We start from the raw sequence: 17728 nt of genomic DNA, 5'->3' as shown, positions 1-17728 counted from the left end.
CTGTTTCAGTGTTATATTATGTTGTGGGTAGAAGCATAGTATAGGCTGGGATTCCACGGGACTTGCAAAGGAACACCCCAAGCCTCGGCCCCACACTGCTCTGCATGCCTGTGGTGGCAAGCAGGCTAAGAATGCTCAGCAGAATAGACAAGAAATGTCTGGATAGAAACCAGTAGTTTGGCAGAGTCAGGATGTCAGAAGAGTGAGAAAGCAGCTGACAATTACCCTCAAGCCGTAGCTACCCAAACTATAGGCTGTAACTTTCCCTTATTAAAGTCCCTACAGTGGTGGTGTCTAATCCATGATTTAGTACTTCACTATCCTCTACCCTTTCTTGAACAAAAGACTGCCTGTTTAACTGAAACATAAAATGATAACCTCTTGCTTTTTTACTTTGTATATGCACACCCCCAATAAAAAGCTCTTGAGAATTCAGTTTGCAGTGGCACCTATCAGTCTTGGTACAGGCCAATGTGGTGTTTGTCTCTCTGGATCTAGAGACAGAAACTTTGTGTGTGAATTTATCACACTGTTTCTCCCTTTGTCTGCTGGACTGGGCAGTATGGAAAAGTCCTCCCTTGGGGAATTCTCAGTTGACAGTGTTGCTGCTCACTCCCGTGCTGCAACGTTATGTTAGCCCCTGTCCAATTCACTCATATCCTTCTTATTTAATCATATAGGATTTATTTATATTTAAAAATAAGCCCAAATATATAGCCATCAAAATTAGAAAAATGGAAACTATATTTATTCAACATTTGCTTTATATCAGGCACATTATTCTAATATTTTGCTTCATTTGATCTGTATGATAAGAATTAAATATATTTATATGTACTCTGAAGTAAAAACTCTAAGGCTAAGAAAAGGTCACTCAGTTGTTAATTGATCTAGCAGATCATTCTGACTCCAAAATATCTCCTTAACCAATTTTCTCTAGGTATCAATGATGAAAGACTATATTTTCATTATTCCAATATCTCTCAAACCAAAGTTTTTGTTATAAAAAAACAAAATAAATAATTAAAACATTTAAAGAGATAAAAAAATACAATTCCAAATTTTATTATTAGGTTCATCAGATATAAAATTATGCTGTGAAGTTGTTATTCAAATTTCAGAGCTCTTTTCCTCAATTTTGTGCTTATCGATGACCAAAAACAAATAATTCATAGATAATCCCTAGTCCACAGATCATAATTTGAGTAGTAGCCAACATACTCTCAAACCTAAGGGCCCATCAGCATTAGATGTTTCTTAGAGAAATTTGTCTAGAATAAAAAAGGAAAATATATATCAATCTAGTTTTACAAATTACATGCAAGACATCGACTTTCTAATCCCTAGCATTTGTGAATGTGTTACTTAAATGACAAAAGTGACTCTACAGATTTGATCAGAATGTTAAATTGGCAAGATTATCCTAGAATATCTGACAAGGCCCAGTATAATCACAAGAGTGCTCTTAAGAGAGAGGCAACAGAGTTAATAGTCAAAGAAGGAGATAGAATGGTAGAGAGAGATTCAGAGGTGCTCAGCTGCTGGCTCTCACATGGGAAGACACAGCAAGTAAGGACTGCGGGTGGACAGCAGACCCTGAGAAAGGCAAAGAACCGGGTGCCTCCCAAGTCTCCCTTGATGCCCCATGATCGTATCAATGTATACAGTTATGATTTAATAAAAAAAAATAATAGAAAGTTCTGTTGAACAGAAAAAAAAAAAAAAAGAAAACACAGCCCTATAAACACCTTGGTTTTAGGAATTCTCACTCCTAGAACTTGAAGATAGTAAAATTTTTGTTGTATTTAAGCTACTACATTTGTGACAATTTTTTACCTAGTTTCCAATGACAACAATGGGAAACTAACACAAATTTTGGTCCAGAAGTGGAATGCTGCCAGTAACAAATATCAAAAATATAAACAGTGGCTTTGGAATTGGTAATGGGCAGAGGTCGGAAGAACTTTCAGGAGTGTGATAGAAAAATCCTAGCTTGCCTTGAACAAACTGTTCTCAAAAATACAGATGTTCAAGGCTCTGCTGGTGAAGACCTAGAAGGAAGTGAGGAGCATGGCAGAGAAAACCTTTAACTTCTGGAAAAATACTTAAGTCTTCACAAACAGACTAATGGTAGAAATATTGACATCAGAAGAGAAGCTAATGATGGTTCAGAAGGAAATGAGGAATATGTTATTGGAAATTGGAGAAAAGAGAATCATTGGTACGTAGTGGCAGAAGACTCAGCTGGATTGATTCTTAGAATTATGTGGAAATTAGAATTGTTAAGTGATGAATTTGGTCTGACCTTGATATTTAGATAAAATTGATAAGCAAGTATTGTAGAAGTCTGGCTTCTTCTTGCTGCTTACAATAAAATGTGAGAGGGAAAAGATAAATAATTGGAACTATTATGCTAAAAGTAACTAGAACTTGATGATCTTGAAGATTCCCATCCTCTAAGAATAGCAAAGGACCGAAATTAGAAGAGTCAGTTTCAGAAAAAGCATACTCAGCAAGAAAGTCAGTTATATGTGTGGATAAACTTTTATTAGTGTTTTCTATGCATCAAAGCTCATAGTAAACAGAAGGCTGCTAGAAGAAATTAAACATGGGATCCATGGATCCCCTTAGCCACGTCAACCGACATCAAAATTGGAGATGGGATAAAGAAAGATCCGTGGAGGAGGCTGTTTTCTTATAAAATGAATTCCAAAGATATACATGGGAAAAGCACAAGGGTTCTTGAGACAGTTAGAATAGTAGAAACACACTATCAGCTTGGTCTGAAATGCACAAGGAAAACATAAAGTTCAAAAAGGCTGTTAGATGCCCAAAATTCTATGGGGAGAAAATGAGATGGCACAAATACTCAGCTGAAAATATGTGGAACCCTTCATGAAAAAGCAATGATGGTTTTCAGGGCAGAGGACCAGGCCCAGAGAGTAGAGACTCAACCTACAGAGAATTATTTGGAGTTTTCTCAGGTGGCTTCCAAATTTCTTGATAACTCTTGGTAATTTCTTAGTAACTTTTTTTTTTTTTGGTGCCTAAATATGCTTTTATTTACAAAATATTCATTATGAAATTTTACAAAGAGTTCCCAACATGTAGAGAATATTTAGTAAATATTTTTGGTGATGGATGAATATTTTACAAATAAAGGTACATATAGCTACAATTTCCCATTTTCCCTATGTATGATGACTTTATTTATTTACTTTTTTTTACTGTTAAATAGAGTTTTTTATTTTTTTTGCTTTTTTTTTAATTGTTAATTCATAGCTGTGTACATTAGTGCAATCGCCTGTACCCATTCTAAGATGCACCATAGATGTGGCCCCACCCATTACCCTCCCTCCACCAAATCTCCCCCCTCCCTTCCCCTCCCTTGGCCCTTTCCCCATAGTCTTGTGCTATAGTTGGGTTATAGTCTTCATGTGAAAGCTATAATTTAGCTTCATAGTAGGGCTGAGTACATTGGATACTTTTTCTTCCATTCCTGAGATACTTTGCTAAGAAGAATATGTTCCAGCTCCATCCATGTAAACATGAAAGAGGTAAAGTCTCCATCTTTCTTTAAGGCTGCATAGTATTCCATGGTATACATGTACCACAATTTGCTAGTCCATTCGTGGGTCGATGGGCACTTGGGCTTCTTCCATAACTTAGCAATTATGAATTGGGCTGCAATAAACATTCTGGTACAGATGTCTTTGTTATATTGTGACTTTTGGTCTTCTGGGTATAAACCTAGTAAAGGAATTATAGGATCGAATGGCAGGTCTATTTTTAGGTCTCTAAGTATACTCCAAACATCCTTCCAGAAGAAACTCTTTTTTTATTGTTGTTTCACCTTCTACCTTTTTGAATGGGAATATCTATAACTGTCAGCCTATGTCTACTGACCATGGCACTTTGGGAGCATATAATTTTTTTTTTTTTTTTTGTAGTTCATAGGTACACAGACGGTGAGGAAGTCTGCTTGAGGATGGATTATAAACAGATCCTTACCTATCTCTAATTTAAATGATTAGATAATGATAGTTGGGGCTTTTAAGCTGATGAAATTTAGATAATATTCTGGACTGGAGTTGATGGGGACCTGAAAACATGGTCAATATGTTTTGCTTGTGGGAAACATCAGAATCTTTGGAGGAAAGAGGGAAGATGAGGGCATGCTGAATTATGGCCCCCCAAAATAACAAAATTCTAATTCCTGGAAACTGAAAATATGTTGCCTTAAATGGCAAAAGGGAATTTTCAGATGTGATTAGGTGAAGGATCTTTGGACAATAAAATTTTCTGGAGTATTCAGGTGGGCATGACATAATCACAAGGGTCCTTCTAAGAGGGAGGCAGGAGGAGCAATGTTAGAGAGGAGATGTGAGGACAGAAGCAGAGGTCGGATTGAGAGAGACAAGGGAAGATGATGCACTGTTGATTCTGAATGTGGACAAAAGGTCCAAAGAATCTTTGGTCATTTGGTCTTTGAATTCATTAAATTCTTGATATATCTTTTGGGTTACTGCTTGGAATTCTAGTTCGATCTTGCAATAAAAACAAAGCAGGAGGAATCACGCTACCAGACCTGAGACTGTACTATAAATCGATAGTGATCAAAACAGCATGGTACTGGCACAAAAACAGAGAATTAGATGTCTGGAACAGAATACAGAACCAAGAGATGAATCCAGTCACTTACCATTATTTGCTCTTTGACAAGCCAATTAAAAACATTCAGTGGGGAAAAGATTCCCTATTTAACAAATGGTGTTGGGTGAACTGGCTGGCGATCTGTAAAAGACTGCAACTGGACCCACACCTTTCACCATTAAATAAGATAGACTCTCACTGGATAAAAGATTTAAACTTAAGACATGAAACTATAAAAATACTTGAAGAAAGTACAGGGAAAACTCTTGAAGGAATTGGCCTGGGTGAATACTTTATGAGGAGGATCAGGGACCTGATCAAATGAAAAAGCTTCTGCACAGCCAAGAACATAGTAAGTAAAGCATGCAGACAGCCCTCAGAATGGGAGAAAATATTTGCAGGCTATCCTCTGACAAAGGTTTAATAACCAGAATCCAAAGGTTTAATAACCAGAATCCAAAGGTTTAATACGTTTGAGAACTCAAACGTATTAGCAAGAAAAGAACAAGTGATCCCACCTCAGGATGGGCAAGGGACTTGAAGAGAAACTTCTCTAAAGAAGACAGACGCACGATCTACAAACACATGAAAAAAAAACTCATCATCCTTAATCATCAGAGAAATGCAAATCAAAACTACTTTAAGATACCACCTAACCTCAGTAAGAGTAGCCCACATAACAAAATCCCAAAACCAGGGATGTTGGCGTGGCTGTGGAGAAAAGGGAACACTTCTACAGTGCCGGTGGGAATGTACACTAATACGTTCCTTTTAGAAGGATGTTTGGAGAATACTTAGAGATCTAAAAATAGACCTGCCATTCAATTCTATAATTCCTTTACTAGGTTTATACCCAGAAGACCAAAAATCACAATATAACAAAGACGTCTGTACCAGAATGTTTACTGCAGCCCAATTCATAATTGCTAAGTCATGGAAGAAGCCCAAGTGCCCATCGACCCATGAACGGACTAGCAAATTGTGGTACATGTATACCATGGAATATTATGCAGCCTTAAAGAAAGATGGAGACTTTACCTCTTTCATGTTTACATGGATGGAGCTGGAACATATTCTTCTTAGCAAAGTATCTTGGGAATGGAAGAAAAAGTATCCAATGTATTCAGCAATACTATGAAGCTAATTTATAGCTTTCACATGAAGGCTATAACCCAACTATAGCATAACAATATGGGGAAAGGGCCAAGGAAGGGTAAGGGGGGGGAGGTTAGGGTGGAGGGAAGGTAATAAGTGGGGCCACACCTATGGTGCATCTTAGAATGGGTACAGGCGAAACTTACTAAATGCAGAATACAAATGTCTACATACAGTAACCTAAGAAAATGCCATGAAGGCTACCTTGAACAGTTTGATGAGATTATTTTAGATTGTATATAAAACCAGCACATTGTACCCCTTGATTACACTAATGTACATAGCTATTATTTAACAATAAAAATAAATAAATAAATAAAAAATAAAATGCAAAAAATTATTAAAATAAAAATCAATTTAAAAAAGGTCCAAAGAAGGTAAATGGCTGGAAAAGCAGAAAAAGTAAAGAAAATGGAGTTTCTGCTGGACCCTCCAGAAGGAACACAGCCTTGCCAATACCTTGACAATAGGGCTTCTGATCTCCAGAACCATCAAATAATAAATTTGTGTTGCTTAAAGGCACTACCTTCTTGGTAATTATAGCAAGTATAGAAAACCAACTCAAACAGCCTCAAATTTAATTTATGATGATTATTTGCAAATATAACACTAAAAACTTGAATTTTCCAATCCCAAGAACCTCACAGTCAACATAGCAAAAAATAAAATAAAATAAAATAAAAATAAAAAAGGCTTAACAAGACACTAAAAATTAATTTTTGAAACTTAAAAATCCTGATTTTTTTTATCTATTGACAGTCATCTTGTGGTAATGTAACAACTGTGACAACATAAAAATGGAACATCTCATCTCTCCAATAGGATAAATCCTGCCTTGTAAACTGAAAAAAAGGTAATTCAATAAATATGCATTGCTCTTAGATAGCCAACAGTTTTTCCTAACTGTACATTAGCATCTGAAAGTGAATGAGAAATGGCTTATTTAGACTTTGAATCCATACTGCAAATGAGGGCCCCCTTCACCAAGTCCCCCTCTTCAATTATCTTATTAACTTATTTTAAGAAACATGTAATAGTTTTAACAGCCACCTTAAATAGTATAGGGCAATATGATTGTCTGGAATGCAGGCCATAATATCCATTCAGTGATTAGCATTATGGCATGATTCGCTCTCATGGAAGGATTTCTATGTTTTTTGGGGAGTGATAATATAATCACAATAGAAATTTATAGATGTTACAGAGAGGACTTGAAAGCATCCCTTACCTGTGTGACAAGGGGCTCCAACAGCCTTTCCACTGTTAGTGTCCGAATTTCCAAACTTTTGGGGTCCCATTTTAAAATGATAGGTGAAGTTGCCGAAGTCATGCTCCCTGTGGGAACACATGTTATCAGTTAGAAATAATGATCACCAAAAACAAATGTTACTTTGAGAATTTGAAATGAATAAATCACTGAAACGTAGAACGGACTTGAGATTATTCCTCTGGTCCAATTATAGCAGGTTAGAGATGGGCAAACCAGAACTGATGCTGTGTGAGGTGGCAACGTTGAACTCCGATTAAAAACAGAGGACCCTGAGCATACCTGTGGGGCCTATTTACCACCCAAATATTTTATTTACTCAACATTTGGTACTTTGTACCAAGATGATGCACTATTGCCCTCAAGTAGCTTGTGGTTTAAAGATAGAGACAACAAAGTCCAGGAACAGTTATTCCAGTTATTGTGACACACAGGATTAAAAAAACAGGCTACAGGAAAATTGAGGAATCCACGTGAAAAGTCAGTCCTAGGAGATCAGCAAAGAATTCCATGAAGCAAAGTAAATCCATCCTCATTGCCAGATGCACCTCCTCCCATCACCACAAAAGGTTATTCTGTTCTTTTCACATCATAATTTGCCCCAGAGGCTATCTTACCCCTTGGTATAACAGAGTTTCAGTTTTTTAAATAAAAATGATATCTTGCAAACTCAGTGCCAATGGTTCTGAAAATTATCCTGCTGAGATTTACACACTCTCTTATTACTCTCTCCACTCACATTCTTGTCCCATAAAATTGGTGTCTGATGATAAGGTTATTTATCTCATAGTAAAGCAAACCACAATCTTCTCTTACCTAAGAACCATTAATATACAGGTAAGATTAATGCCACATATAAGCACTAAATGTGGTCCTAGCTTCAAGAAAAGAAATTATACATCTATTTCTTGTTGAGAAATAGCTGAATATATTGTGACATCTAACTACTGGACAAGCAAACTTAGATTGTACAAACTGAATCCGAATCCTTTGCCTTAATACCACCATACAACAAAGTATTCACAGCTGTTCTCTTCTTTTGAATCAAAGCTATTCACCTTTTTGAATCAATGCCCCCTCTCAACTCTACCCTTATAAATTAGTATAGATGAGTATTTCCATTAACAATTCACACCACAAAGAAAGTCTATTACAAGAAGCATCAGTAGAAAGGTGACACTTTACTGGCCCTCCTACAGCTAATCCTTTTGCAACTATATACAACCAATTTGCTTCTGGGGAAAAGGCAAAGACACAGTGTGCTGGTATTTTAATTCTCTCCAAATGCCATGTTTTAAATAAACCAAGCATAGCAATCCAACCATACAGACCAATTTAGATTTGGGTTCGTTCACCACAACAATACTTGGCACTGATATGCTGCCTGTCCTCCAAAAACCTAAAAACACTTTACACATTTCCCATTCACACTACCAACTGCCACAAAGCAGCTCTGCCATGCACAGAATCCCGTTGCTGGGCTGCACACCTTCTCCTGTTAGAGAACGATGGGGATGCCAGATGCTTCCTGCACACACTGAGACACCTTCATCCTCGCTGACACCAGATCTACCTAAACAATCATGGCCCAGTATTTATGACTCAGTTATTGCAAATTTTGGGGGAAGCTCCCTAAGAACACTTTTTAAACTCAATTCAGATTGTGAGTGGCATAATAATGGTGATGAGCTGGGGACAGGGATGGGGGTGCAGGGGCTCCTATAGGAATGCTGGATAACTAGTAGTGAAGTGATGTTTAACATGGTAGTGAAAGGTGAGATTGCGTAGAGAGTTTAAAACATGAGCACGTTTGTATACAGCTGGTGGATCAAGGAAGGCATACAAACTCTTTGATGAATGTTCCAATATATAACTTTGAAAAAAATGACACTCACAAAATGCTGCAGTGAGAAATAAAAATGCTGGTATAGTCACAATGGAGACACAAATCTAGCGTGCCTCAGGCAGAAATCAGGGAAACTTCTTACAAAAAACTTCAGGCCACCTGTGTGTCAAAAAGCAAGAGTTAGTTACAGCCTTGAGTTCTAAAGGTCACAGAGGCCATATAAATCTAAAAATGAAGGAATAAGAATTCCCGGACAAATCAGTCAACTTAATTTATTCCATTGGAGATCAATCTTCTCAGTCATTTTTTGTGCCACAGGTAAAATTCAATAGCAAAAAGCAAGGAAAGGTTACATGGTATTAATCTTTTGAAAGAAAAAAAAAAAACAGTCATAGAAACTTTAAATGCTGTTTTGTAGCCATGCTATTTTTGATACAGTCAGGACTAAAACTAGGAATTCTGCCTCTACTCCATAACCTTTTCACCATTTGGTTTACTCCCTACAGTAACAATTATCAAGAAGGATAGGAGCTGGTGGTGGTACAAAACCCCTACCTCTAAATGCAAGATGTTGATATCTAAGATTCCTATATAACCACCTCTAAAAGGCATCTTAGCTTCAAGTCAGCTATTGAACATGAGGTAAAGAGGAGTTAAGAAGGTATTTGGGCTGTGTGATCCTTGCAATATGCTGTTTCTGGAAAAAATGTTTCTGTCCTACTATTTTCAGCATATTTGATCGCTTTCTCCTGCATGTAGTAGACCTTATGTTAGAAACATTTTCTTTATCAAAACACTTGGCCAATTGAAATTTCATAAACAAATAAAAAAACTGATTCCATTCCAGGTTAGGAATCACTTACTGATGGTCTTTGCCCCCAGAGTTCTAGTAAGAACATATAAGAACAGAGAAGAGAGAATGAGCCAGGCATCCTCCCAAACAAAGAAGGGACACAATTATAGTGAGCAAATAGGAATTGATAATTTTATACGTGGCTTCTATAATAAGCACACACAAAACTGGTGACTCCTAATGGAGAATGTCATCCTCTAGTACAGTCAATGTTTATAAATTATGAAGGACAAAGAAAATATGTAGGCTTTTAAGGTACATTGAATGATTATTCACTAAATAGTAACTTTCTCCCTATCCTCACCTTCTTGAGGAAGAGATTATATCCCTGCCCCACTGACACAGGGCTTTGACCAGTGGAATGTTAGGAAGGTATTTCCTTGTGAGAAGATGTTTTGTGTGTGTTTACTTGCACTCTTGCACTACTGCTTTCTGCCAGGACAGTCATTTATAACTCACTGGTCCCAAAAGGAAGATCAAGATACAGAGAGAAAATCTGAACCCAAGCTGCAGCCGGCGCCAAGCCCAGCTGACTTAAACCCAGCCAGCCAATTCCCAACCAAACCATCATTACAGGATCAAGAAAATAATCATTGCCATTGTATGCTGTAGGCCCCTGAGATTATTCCATTAACTTTTTTTTTTATTATTAAACCATAGCTGTGTACATTAATGCGATCATGGGGCACCATACACTGGTTTTATAGACCACTTGACACATTTTCATCACACTGGTTAACATAGCCTTCCTGGCATTTTCTTAGTTATTGTGTTAAGACATTTACATTCTACATTTACTAAGTTTCACATATACCCTTGTAAGATGCACCACAGGTGTAATCCCACCAATCACCCTACCTCCGCCCACCTCCCCCCTCCCTCCCCTCCCTTTCCCACTTCCCCCTATTTTTGGGTTATAACTGGGTTATAGCTTTCATGTGAAAGCCATAAATTAGTTTCATAGTAGGGCTGAGTACACTGGACACTTTTTCTTTCATTCTTGTGATACTTTACTAAGAATAATATGACTTTTATGCAGCAACAGTTAACTAAGACAATGGTTTCAAATATCTTTGTTTCAACTGAAGCCCTACAATTTATTTACTCTCTAATACTATCAACTTACCTGCCATTTTGGAGTCCTAAGTTCCTCAAATAAAAAATCAGGATAGTAAATATTTTATAGTGTTACTGAGATAATTAAAATAATTTAATAGATTGAATGTATGCTAACATTTCTAGAAATATTGCTTGTTGTTATCATTGTTATTGTTTTCCCAAGTTTAGATATCTTTTTTTTTTTGCAATTCTTTATCGCTAGGAAAAATTGAAATGCACCCATTAAAAACAGAGACACAGATTTATAGTTCTCTGCATGAAACAACCAAACTGATGCAGATGAGAGGACAATAGAATAAATCAAGTGCACAGTCATATCATCTCTTCTTCTTTTTGAGGATGAAATGATATATAGTGTCCATTCTATATTACATACCTGTACAATTAATAAAGCCTGTTTTGCTCACAAAAGAAGTCTATTTAAAACAAATAAATTTTCATCTCAGTGATTTAATTTCAATGAAAAAAAATCATATCCAACTTGCCTTTGGTTGAAAGACTTAAAATACACGCTGGACACAGTATAAGAGTGAAAAGCAAGGACAGTGAATAACAAAAGACAACAGGATTGTCTTCTTCCATATTTCATAATTTTATAAGCCCAAGAGCAAACTATCAGCCAGTTCTTTAGTCTTGATAAGATATTCTTCTTGAAATCTATCAAATTGTGTTTCCATGCAAAGTGATAACATAGCCCCAGGTAATGCTTTAGATAATTTCAGACTCTGTCATATTAAGGAAGAGACATGGGCCAGGACCCTACGAGCCATTTGTCACTCATAATAGAAAAGACAAAACCTGATCAAAAGACAAGTCAGGGTGAAATGAGCTCCCCTAAGAGCAACAGAAGGTCAAGTACCTTATTTCCTTGGACATTATCTTGGACAGTGGAAATTGTTTCAAAGTCACCTACCCCAAAGAATGCCTTAAAATGCAAATATGTTAATGTCATGCACCATGAACTCCAGAAACTGCCCTTTTTAAACGTTTCTTGAAAATGTCTTTAGAAATCTCTGCCTCATCTTTCTGAGTTCTCTTCCTAAGTGACAGTTCAGGATGCTTTCCAGTTGCCCAGAAGGCCAACCAGACCTGCCTTCTCTCCACAAGACTCCAGCTTGAGCGTCTCCTCACAAATCTCTTCACCGGACTGAACACTCCAGCCATCAAACTCCATGAGGCTTTATTACATGATAGGTTAGCTTTAGTTAAAAGTAAATTCACAAGAAATTAATGACTGATAATATCTATCATTATTAGAAAGATGTGGAGATAATTCACCTATCTTCACACGTAAAACATTGAGTCAGTTACTTAGCTTCGGTTTCATCATTTGTAAAACAAGAATGGTGATAACCTTGTATATTGATAGACTTATTCTGCAAAGTCGAGGAATTATTACACATGTGAAAATGGTGGTTTTCTTTTTCAAAATGTTATCTAAATAATTATCACCCTAGCCATCAAGACATCCGTGAGACGTCTTGGGGTGACAGTGCCACTGGAGATCTTGAAGGAAAAGATAGCTAAAAATGCATCTTTATTGAGAAATGGAGAAAGATGAAAAAGAAATAAGTTTTTTAAGTTACTTTAGCATTTCAGGAATCGAGCCTGGAAACCTTGAATCATCATGCTTCTCCCACGAGTAGTACAATGCTGGCTAATGAGATTTTAGCATTATTTCCCATTTATGGATGGGGAAACTGAGGCATAAAATAGTTAATGAAGTTGCTCATAGTCAAAAAATCCAAAACTGAATTTGTTTTTACTTCAGCTTGTGTGCTTATAACTTCTATGATTTACTATTTCTAAAGAAGAAACCCAAGTCTTAGGCTTATTCTAGTTGCACCATGGGACTTCTGAATCATGGGAGAAAAACATAGATATGGATAAGAAGGAACAAAACTAAGGGAAACATTTTTCTGGAGAATGAGATAGGAAGAGTCAGGAAAGGGATATAAAGGAATGCTAGATTAGACAAGGAAGAGACCAACAGCAGGTGCCCTAACATACAGGCACACCGGAGCACACGGGGAATATGGGTGTATTCATATTGTACATCATGATGAGTAGGGCAGGTCTTCAATCCAGTCACCCCAAGTCACCTTTGGTCCTATGTGTCAGAAGTGGGATGCCGGCTGTGAGGCTAGGCCAACTAGAGAAAGACAGGGCCCTGGCAATGTCAAGGGAAAGACATGATGAGTTATACCAAATAGACAAAATTTTGACCCCAATGACCTTGGCCCCTGTGTTAGGTCATACCCTAAATATTTTACCTTATACAACGAGAGGGACATTACAGTGGGGGACCATAAAAAAGAGAAGTCATCTTGTATTATATGGATGGACACCCATGTAATCACATGAGCCTTTAAAAAGCAGAACTTTCTGCTGGCTATACGTAGAAGAAAAAGTCTCAGAGATGCAGCAGAAGAGAATGTCCGACAAGTGGGGCACAAGAGAAAGTCAGTGAGAGGGACATGACTCAGATTTTGTAGGAGCCACATGGAAAGGATGCAAAGGAATTTAGGTGCCTCTATGAGTGTGTGCCAGTTAAAAGCCTGTGAGGAAACAGAGGCCTCAGTCCTACAACCACCTGGAAATGAATTCAGTCAACAGCCTGAATGAGGTTGGAAGTGGGTTCTTCCCTGGAGATTCCAGCAAGAGAGAGACACAGCCCTATCAGCATCTTGATTTCAGCTTTGGGAGTTCCTCAGAGGAGCACCCAGCCAAGTCCACTTGGCCTTCTGACTTTCAGAAACTAACTGATACTCAATCTGTATTTTTGATGATTCAAAGCTTATGGCAAATTTTTACTGTAGCAATGAGAAAAGAATACAAGTGGTTCTCAAATTTGTGTGCCAGTACAATCACCTGGAGGGCATGTTCATACATGAACTGCTGGGACCCACCCAGAGAGTTTCCAATTCATTAGGTCTGGAGTTGCCCTGAAAATTTGCATTTGCGACAACTTTCCAGATGCTTCTACTTCTGGTGTTCCAAGAACAGATGCTTTGAAAACCACTGTTGTAATTAGGGACCATCACCATACACACCAGTAGGGAAGCAGTCACCAAGAAGATATGAGTCATCTCTGCAGAGACCAGAGGACCAGTAAGATAATAACTCCAAAATTAGGTCTTCCAGATATGTTATCTGAAATATGATAGTACTTCTATCTCTTTCAATAAGTTGCCTTATTGTAACAAGGGATTTTTTTCTAGAGTTGAGAGTATCTGTGTGTATGCATCACAGGCTGGGGTAGAAGTTGGGGTTAAAAAAAAAAAAAAAAGAACAAGAGAAGGAGCCTTTTAAATCATCCTCCAAATGTCCCTAGAAAGTAAAGGCATCCTAACTCCCACCAGAATATCCTCTACTTCAACAGCACCAAGTCTAAATGGAAGGTGGGGAAGGAGGACATTTGGCCCTGCTCCTGGGATACTTCTTGTATGGAAATGGCCAGGCCTAGTGGCCAAACTGTAGAAAAGTCTTCCCTCTATTAACTCTGCTCCATTTAAGTTCATCCCCTCTCTGGGACTGTAAAGAGGCAAGTATCTGAGCCTGAGGGTTCTTAAGGTAAAGGACAGTGATAGCGATACTTGCCTTCACCAAAGATGAAAGTTGTTGCTACGGTTATAGTATCTGTCACCATTTGTATTCAAAATTGAAGGGACATGCAATTTCTAACTACTTTTAGCTATTTGCAGTATGTGTATGTGTGTGATGGAGGGTTCGCTCTGCTATTATTAAAATTTAGTCCTTCCCTTAAGTATTGTAGTATCTGCAAGCCCTCTATTTATGGTACACCCATAACTTTCCACCAAAAAATAAAAGAAATGCTGCTGAATAAAAATAGCATTCTAATAATTTGCAAAGGCTATAACAATAATACTTCATGTCAAAGCATAAAGCATAATAAAAAATCTCTTAATAATTTTTAAATGCATATTAAATAAGTATCAAACTAAAATATCCTCCTCAGAGCCTCTTTTGTTCTTTTATCCAAATCAACAAAATGTTACCAAAAAGAAATACAGGAATAAAGCTGCACAGCCTCAGGTCTTTCAAGGTGACAAGTTGAGACTAATAATATACAGCCTAGAGTTTGCTGATTAAAAAGAAATAACCATGTCCATATCTTACTGAAATGGGTTTTTATACTTACAATAGCATACCCATAAAATTTAAAACTATGTGCCAACTTAATAGAAATTCACTACTCCTCGAGTATGCTAATAGCAAGTCAGTAATTTGAAATTGAAAATGAAAGCAGTATCTGTCATATTCATTTCCGTGCTTTTCACCACATTCATGGTCTCATCATTTAAATTCATTTTGGGAGCATAAACAGACTCAGTCTAGTCCTAAATTATGGCTTGTTTTCAATTTGGGCATGAACATATGTGATTTCCAGGTAGATTGTTCTTATTCTGTATGCCGTGCTAGTTTTCCAGTGTTCCAATGAAAACTCTGTTTTTCTAAATGAAATATATTTGACCAAAGGTTAGCAGTGTTCTAGTTGCTTATTATCCTTCAGCAATGCTACAATTCAGATTGGGAAACAGATTCCAACAACCAAAAATCGTAACTTTTAATATTCTAGGCAACATATTCAAAATCAATTTCGCATTATTTAATAGAAATACAGCTTCTTTGGCAATTAATTTTATCCTTTCTAGCCTCTAACCTCCTGTAAATTAGAATTCCATAGGCAATGATAATTTAACTCAAATATTTACCAGCATATCAATATTTTATATTTATATAATAGCAAAATAGCTACCAAACTGCTCTCCTTATCTTTAGTCTCACTTATAATTCAGTCTAAACTAACCTAAGCCAGTGGTTTTCAACCTTTTTAATCTCACAGCACACTTGAACCTATAGTTAAGTTTCCACAGTACACTTAAATTGTGTTGATTTAAAAAAAAAAAAAAAGAGCAAAGAAAAAAAAGAATATACTTACTGTGCTCTGAATGTCTTTTGAAAATAATTTAATTAATAATCTTTAAAATTTTTTGTGGCACACCTAAGATCTTCTCACAGCACACCAGTTATAAATCAGTATCCTAAACATTACTTTTCTAAGGAATGAAAATCACTTCATAATTCTCTTTCCTAGTAAGTCCTAAGTGCTCTTTGTAACCAGTTTGATATTCCACATTACGGCCTTCATCTACTGCATCTTATTTCTTTAATATAAGTCTTCTTCTTCAATCAAGTTTGAAGCACATGACAACACATGGTTCCTGCCTCTTCCCAAAGTTCCCAGCTGGAACACCTTCCGCTCATGCTCCAACATCCAAACCTGACATCTTCCCACTTACACCTTCCCCATAACACCTACATCAAGACTGTGGGTACAATCAGGAGCAGAAGTTCTTAACAATTTTCTTAACTGGTTCATTAAGAAATTGACATTTGTTTGACATAATCCATTAGATTATAAACTCATCTGGACACAAATCAAATTTCTTACTTCTTTGCCATCATCTGAATACGGTAGGAAGTTAGGTCCCTCAAAAATGTGTGATTATGGTGTATACATAAAATATGATTCATAATAGCTATCTATATTTAAGTATTAATTCTTTATCTTTTACTTGTGAGTCTATTTCCTTGAGAGTAATCATTTATAAAATATCTTTTCTTTTCTTTTTTTTCTTTTTTTGTCAAGACAGAGTTCTACCCTATGCCCTGAGCAGAGTGCAATGGCGTCATAGCTCACTGCAAACTCAGACTCAGGTTGTGGACATCCCGCTGCCTCAGCCTCTGAAGCTGCTGGGATTACAGGCACTCCCCACTGAGCCTGGCAGTTTTTTTCATGAGTTGGGCTCTCACTCCTGCTCAGACAAGCCTTGAACTCCTGAGCTTAAGCAATCCTCCTGCTTCAGCCTGGGATTATAGGCGTGAGCCACCGCACCCAGCTAAAATATCTTTCAGACATATTTTAGACATATTCTTTGTTCATACTCCCCAGAGACTGAAAATAAATGATATGTTGATATTATATACATAATAATTTATATTCAAGTTTTTCCTTTATTTATTTTTAAAATGTATAGTTTCAGTACTTATTAGAACTGGATCACTAGCTTTTATTAACTATGTATTAAATTTTGTTTTTGTTTAGGAAAAAGTAACTTGGGTTCATCCTTCTGCAGACTACTGAGATTTACTTTATACTTGATTTACTTCTGAGTTCCATGTAACTCCATGCAAAGAATTTTTCAAACCCTACAAGTTGACCTGCAATGCTTTTTAGAAGTCTTCCTTTTCTGCAACTCAAATTGCCTTTTGTTTTCAAGGTTCTCTCAAGTTCCTCCCTCTTCAGGTAGGCTTCCTCTTGACAGAAGCCCCAGTAACTTTTCCTTTTTCTGAATTCCACCAGCACTCAGCATGACTATCACATGATATTTAATTTGAATAAGTTTTCCTACATTGGTCTTTGTTTGATGTATGTAAATTTTATCCTCTCTAATACATTCAGGGACAGAGACTCTGTCCCCTTTGCAATGATTAGCATAATGCTGAACATTTATTCAAAATGTTCTGAGTATTCATGGACTTGAATTTTTGCCTGGTTCAACACTCACTGTATATACATATGTGTAGATACATACATATACAATACATATATACATTTATATAACTACAGTAAAATACAGTACCAACGTTCTTATGAAGGAGAATTTTTACTCAATGCACCATTTTAGATGCCACTTATATGAAAAAACAAAACAAAAAAGTAGTTTCTCTCCCTCAGAATGCCTTCGATATTCTAGCAGAGAAGTCTAATCCCATAACATACTAATTAAATATAAACTTTTCTGGCTCT

At 36.8% G+C, this 17728-nt stretch overlaps 1 protein-coding gene across 3 annotated transcripts in view; it reads right to left on the bottom strand.

Moving 5' to 3' along the window:
* The window catches only part of CTNNA2 (catenin alpha 2), a 1130561-nt gene that overhangs the window by 977566 nt on the left and 135267 nt on the right, over positions 1-17728 (bottom strand). For all 3 annotated transcript variants that reach the window (XM_053588738.1, XM_053588740.1, XM_053588739.1), the window contains exon 2: positions 7037-7143. In XM_053588738.1, coding sequence (XP_053444713.1) covers positions 7037-7138 — 102 coding nt within the window. In that variant the 5' untranslated portion in view covers positions 7139-7143. The remainder of the gene's footprint in view (positions 1-7036; positions 7144-17728) is intronic.

Source organism: Nycticebus coucang, chromosome 4 (assembly GCF_027406575.1).
Source record: "Nycticebus coucang isolate mNycCou1 chromosome 4, mNycCou1.pri, whole genome shotgun sequence".
Classification (NCBI taxonomy): Eukaryota; Metazoa; Chordata; class Mammalia; order Primates; family Lorisidae; genus Nycticebus; species Nycticebus coucang.
This window is presented reverse-complemented; position numbering and strand designations above follow the sequence as displayed.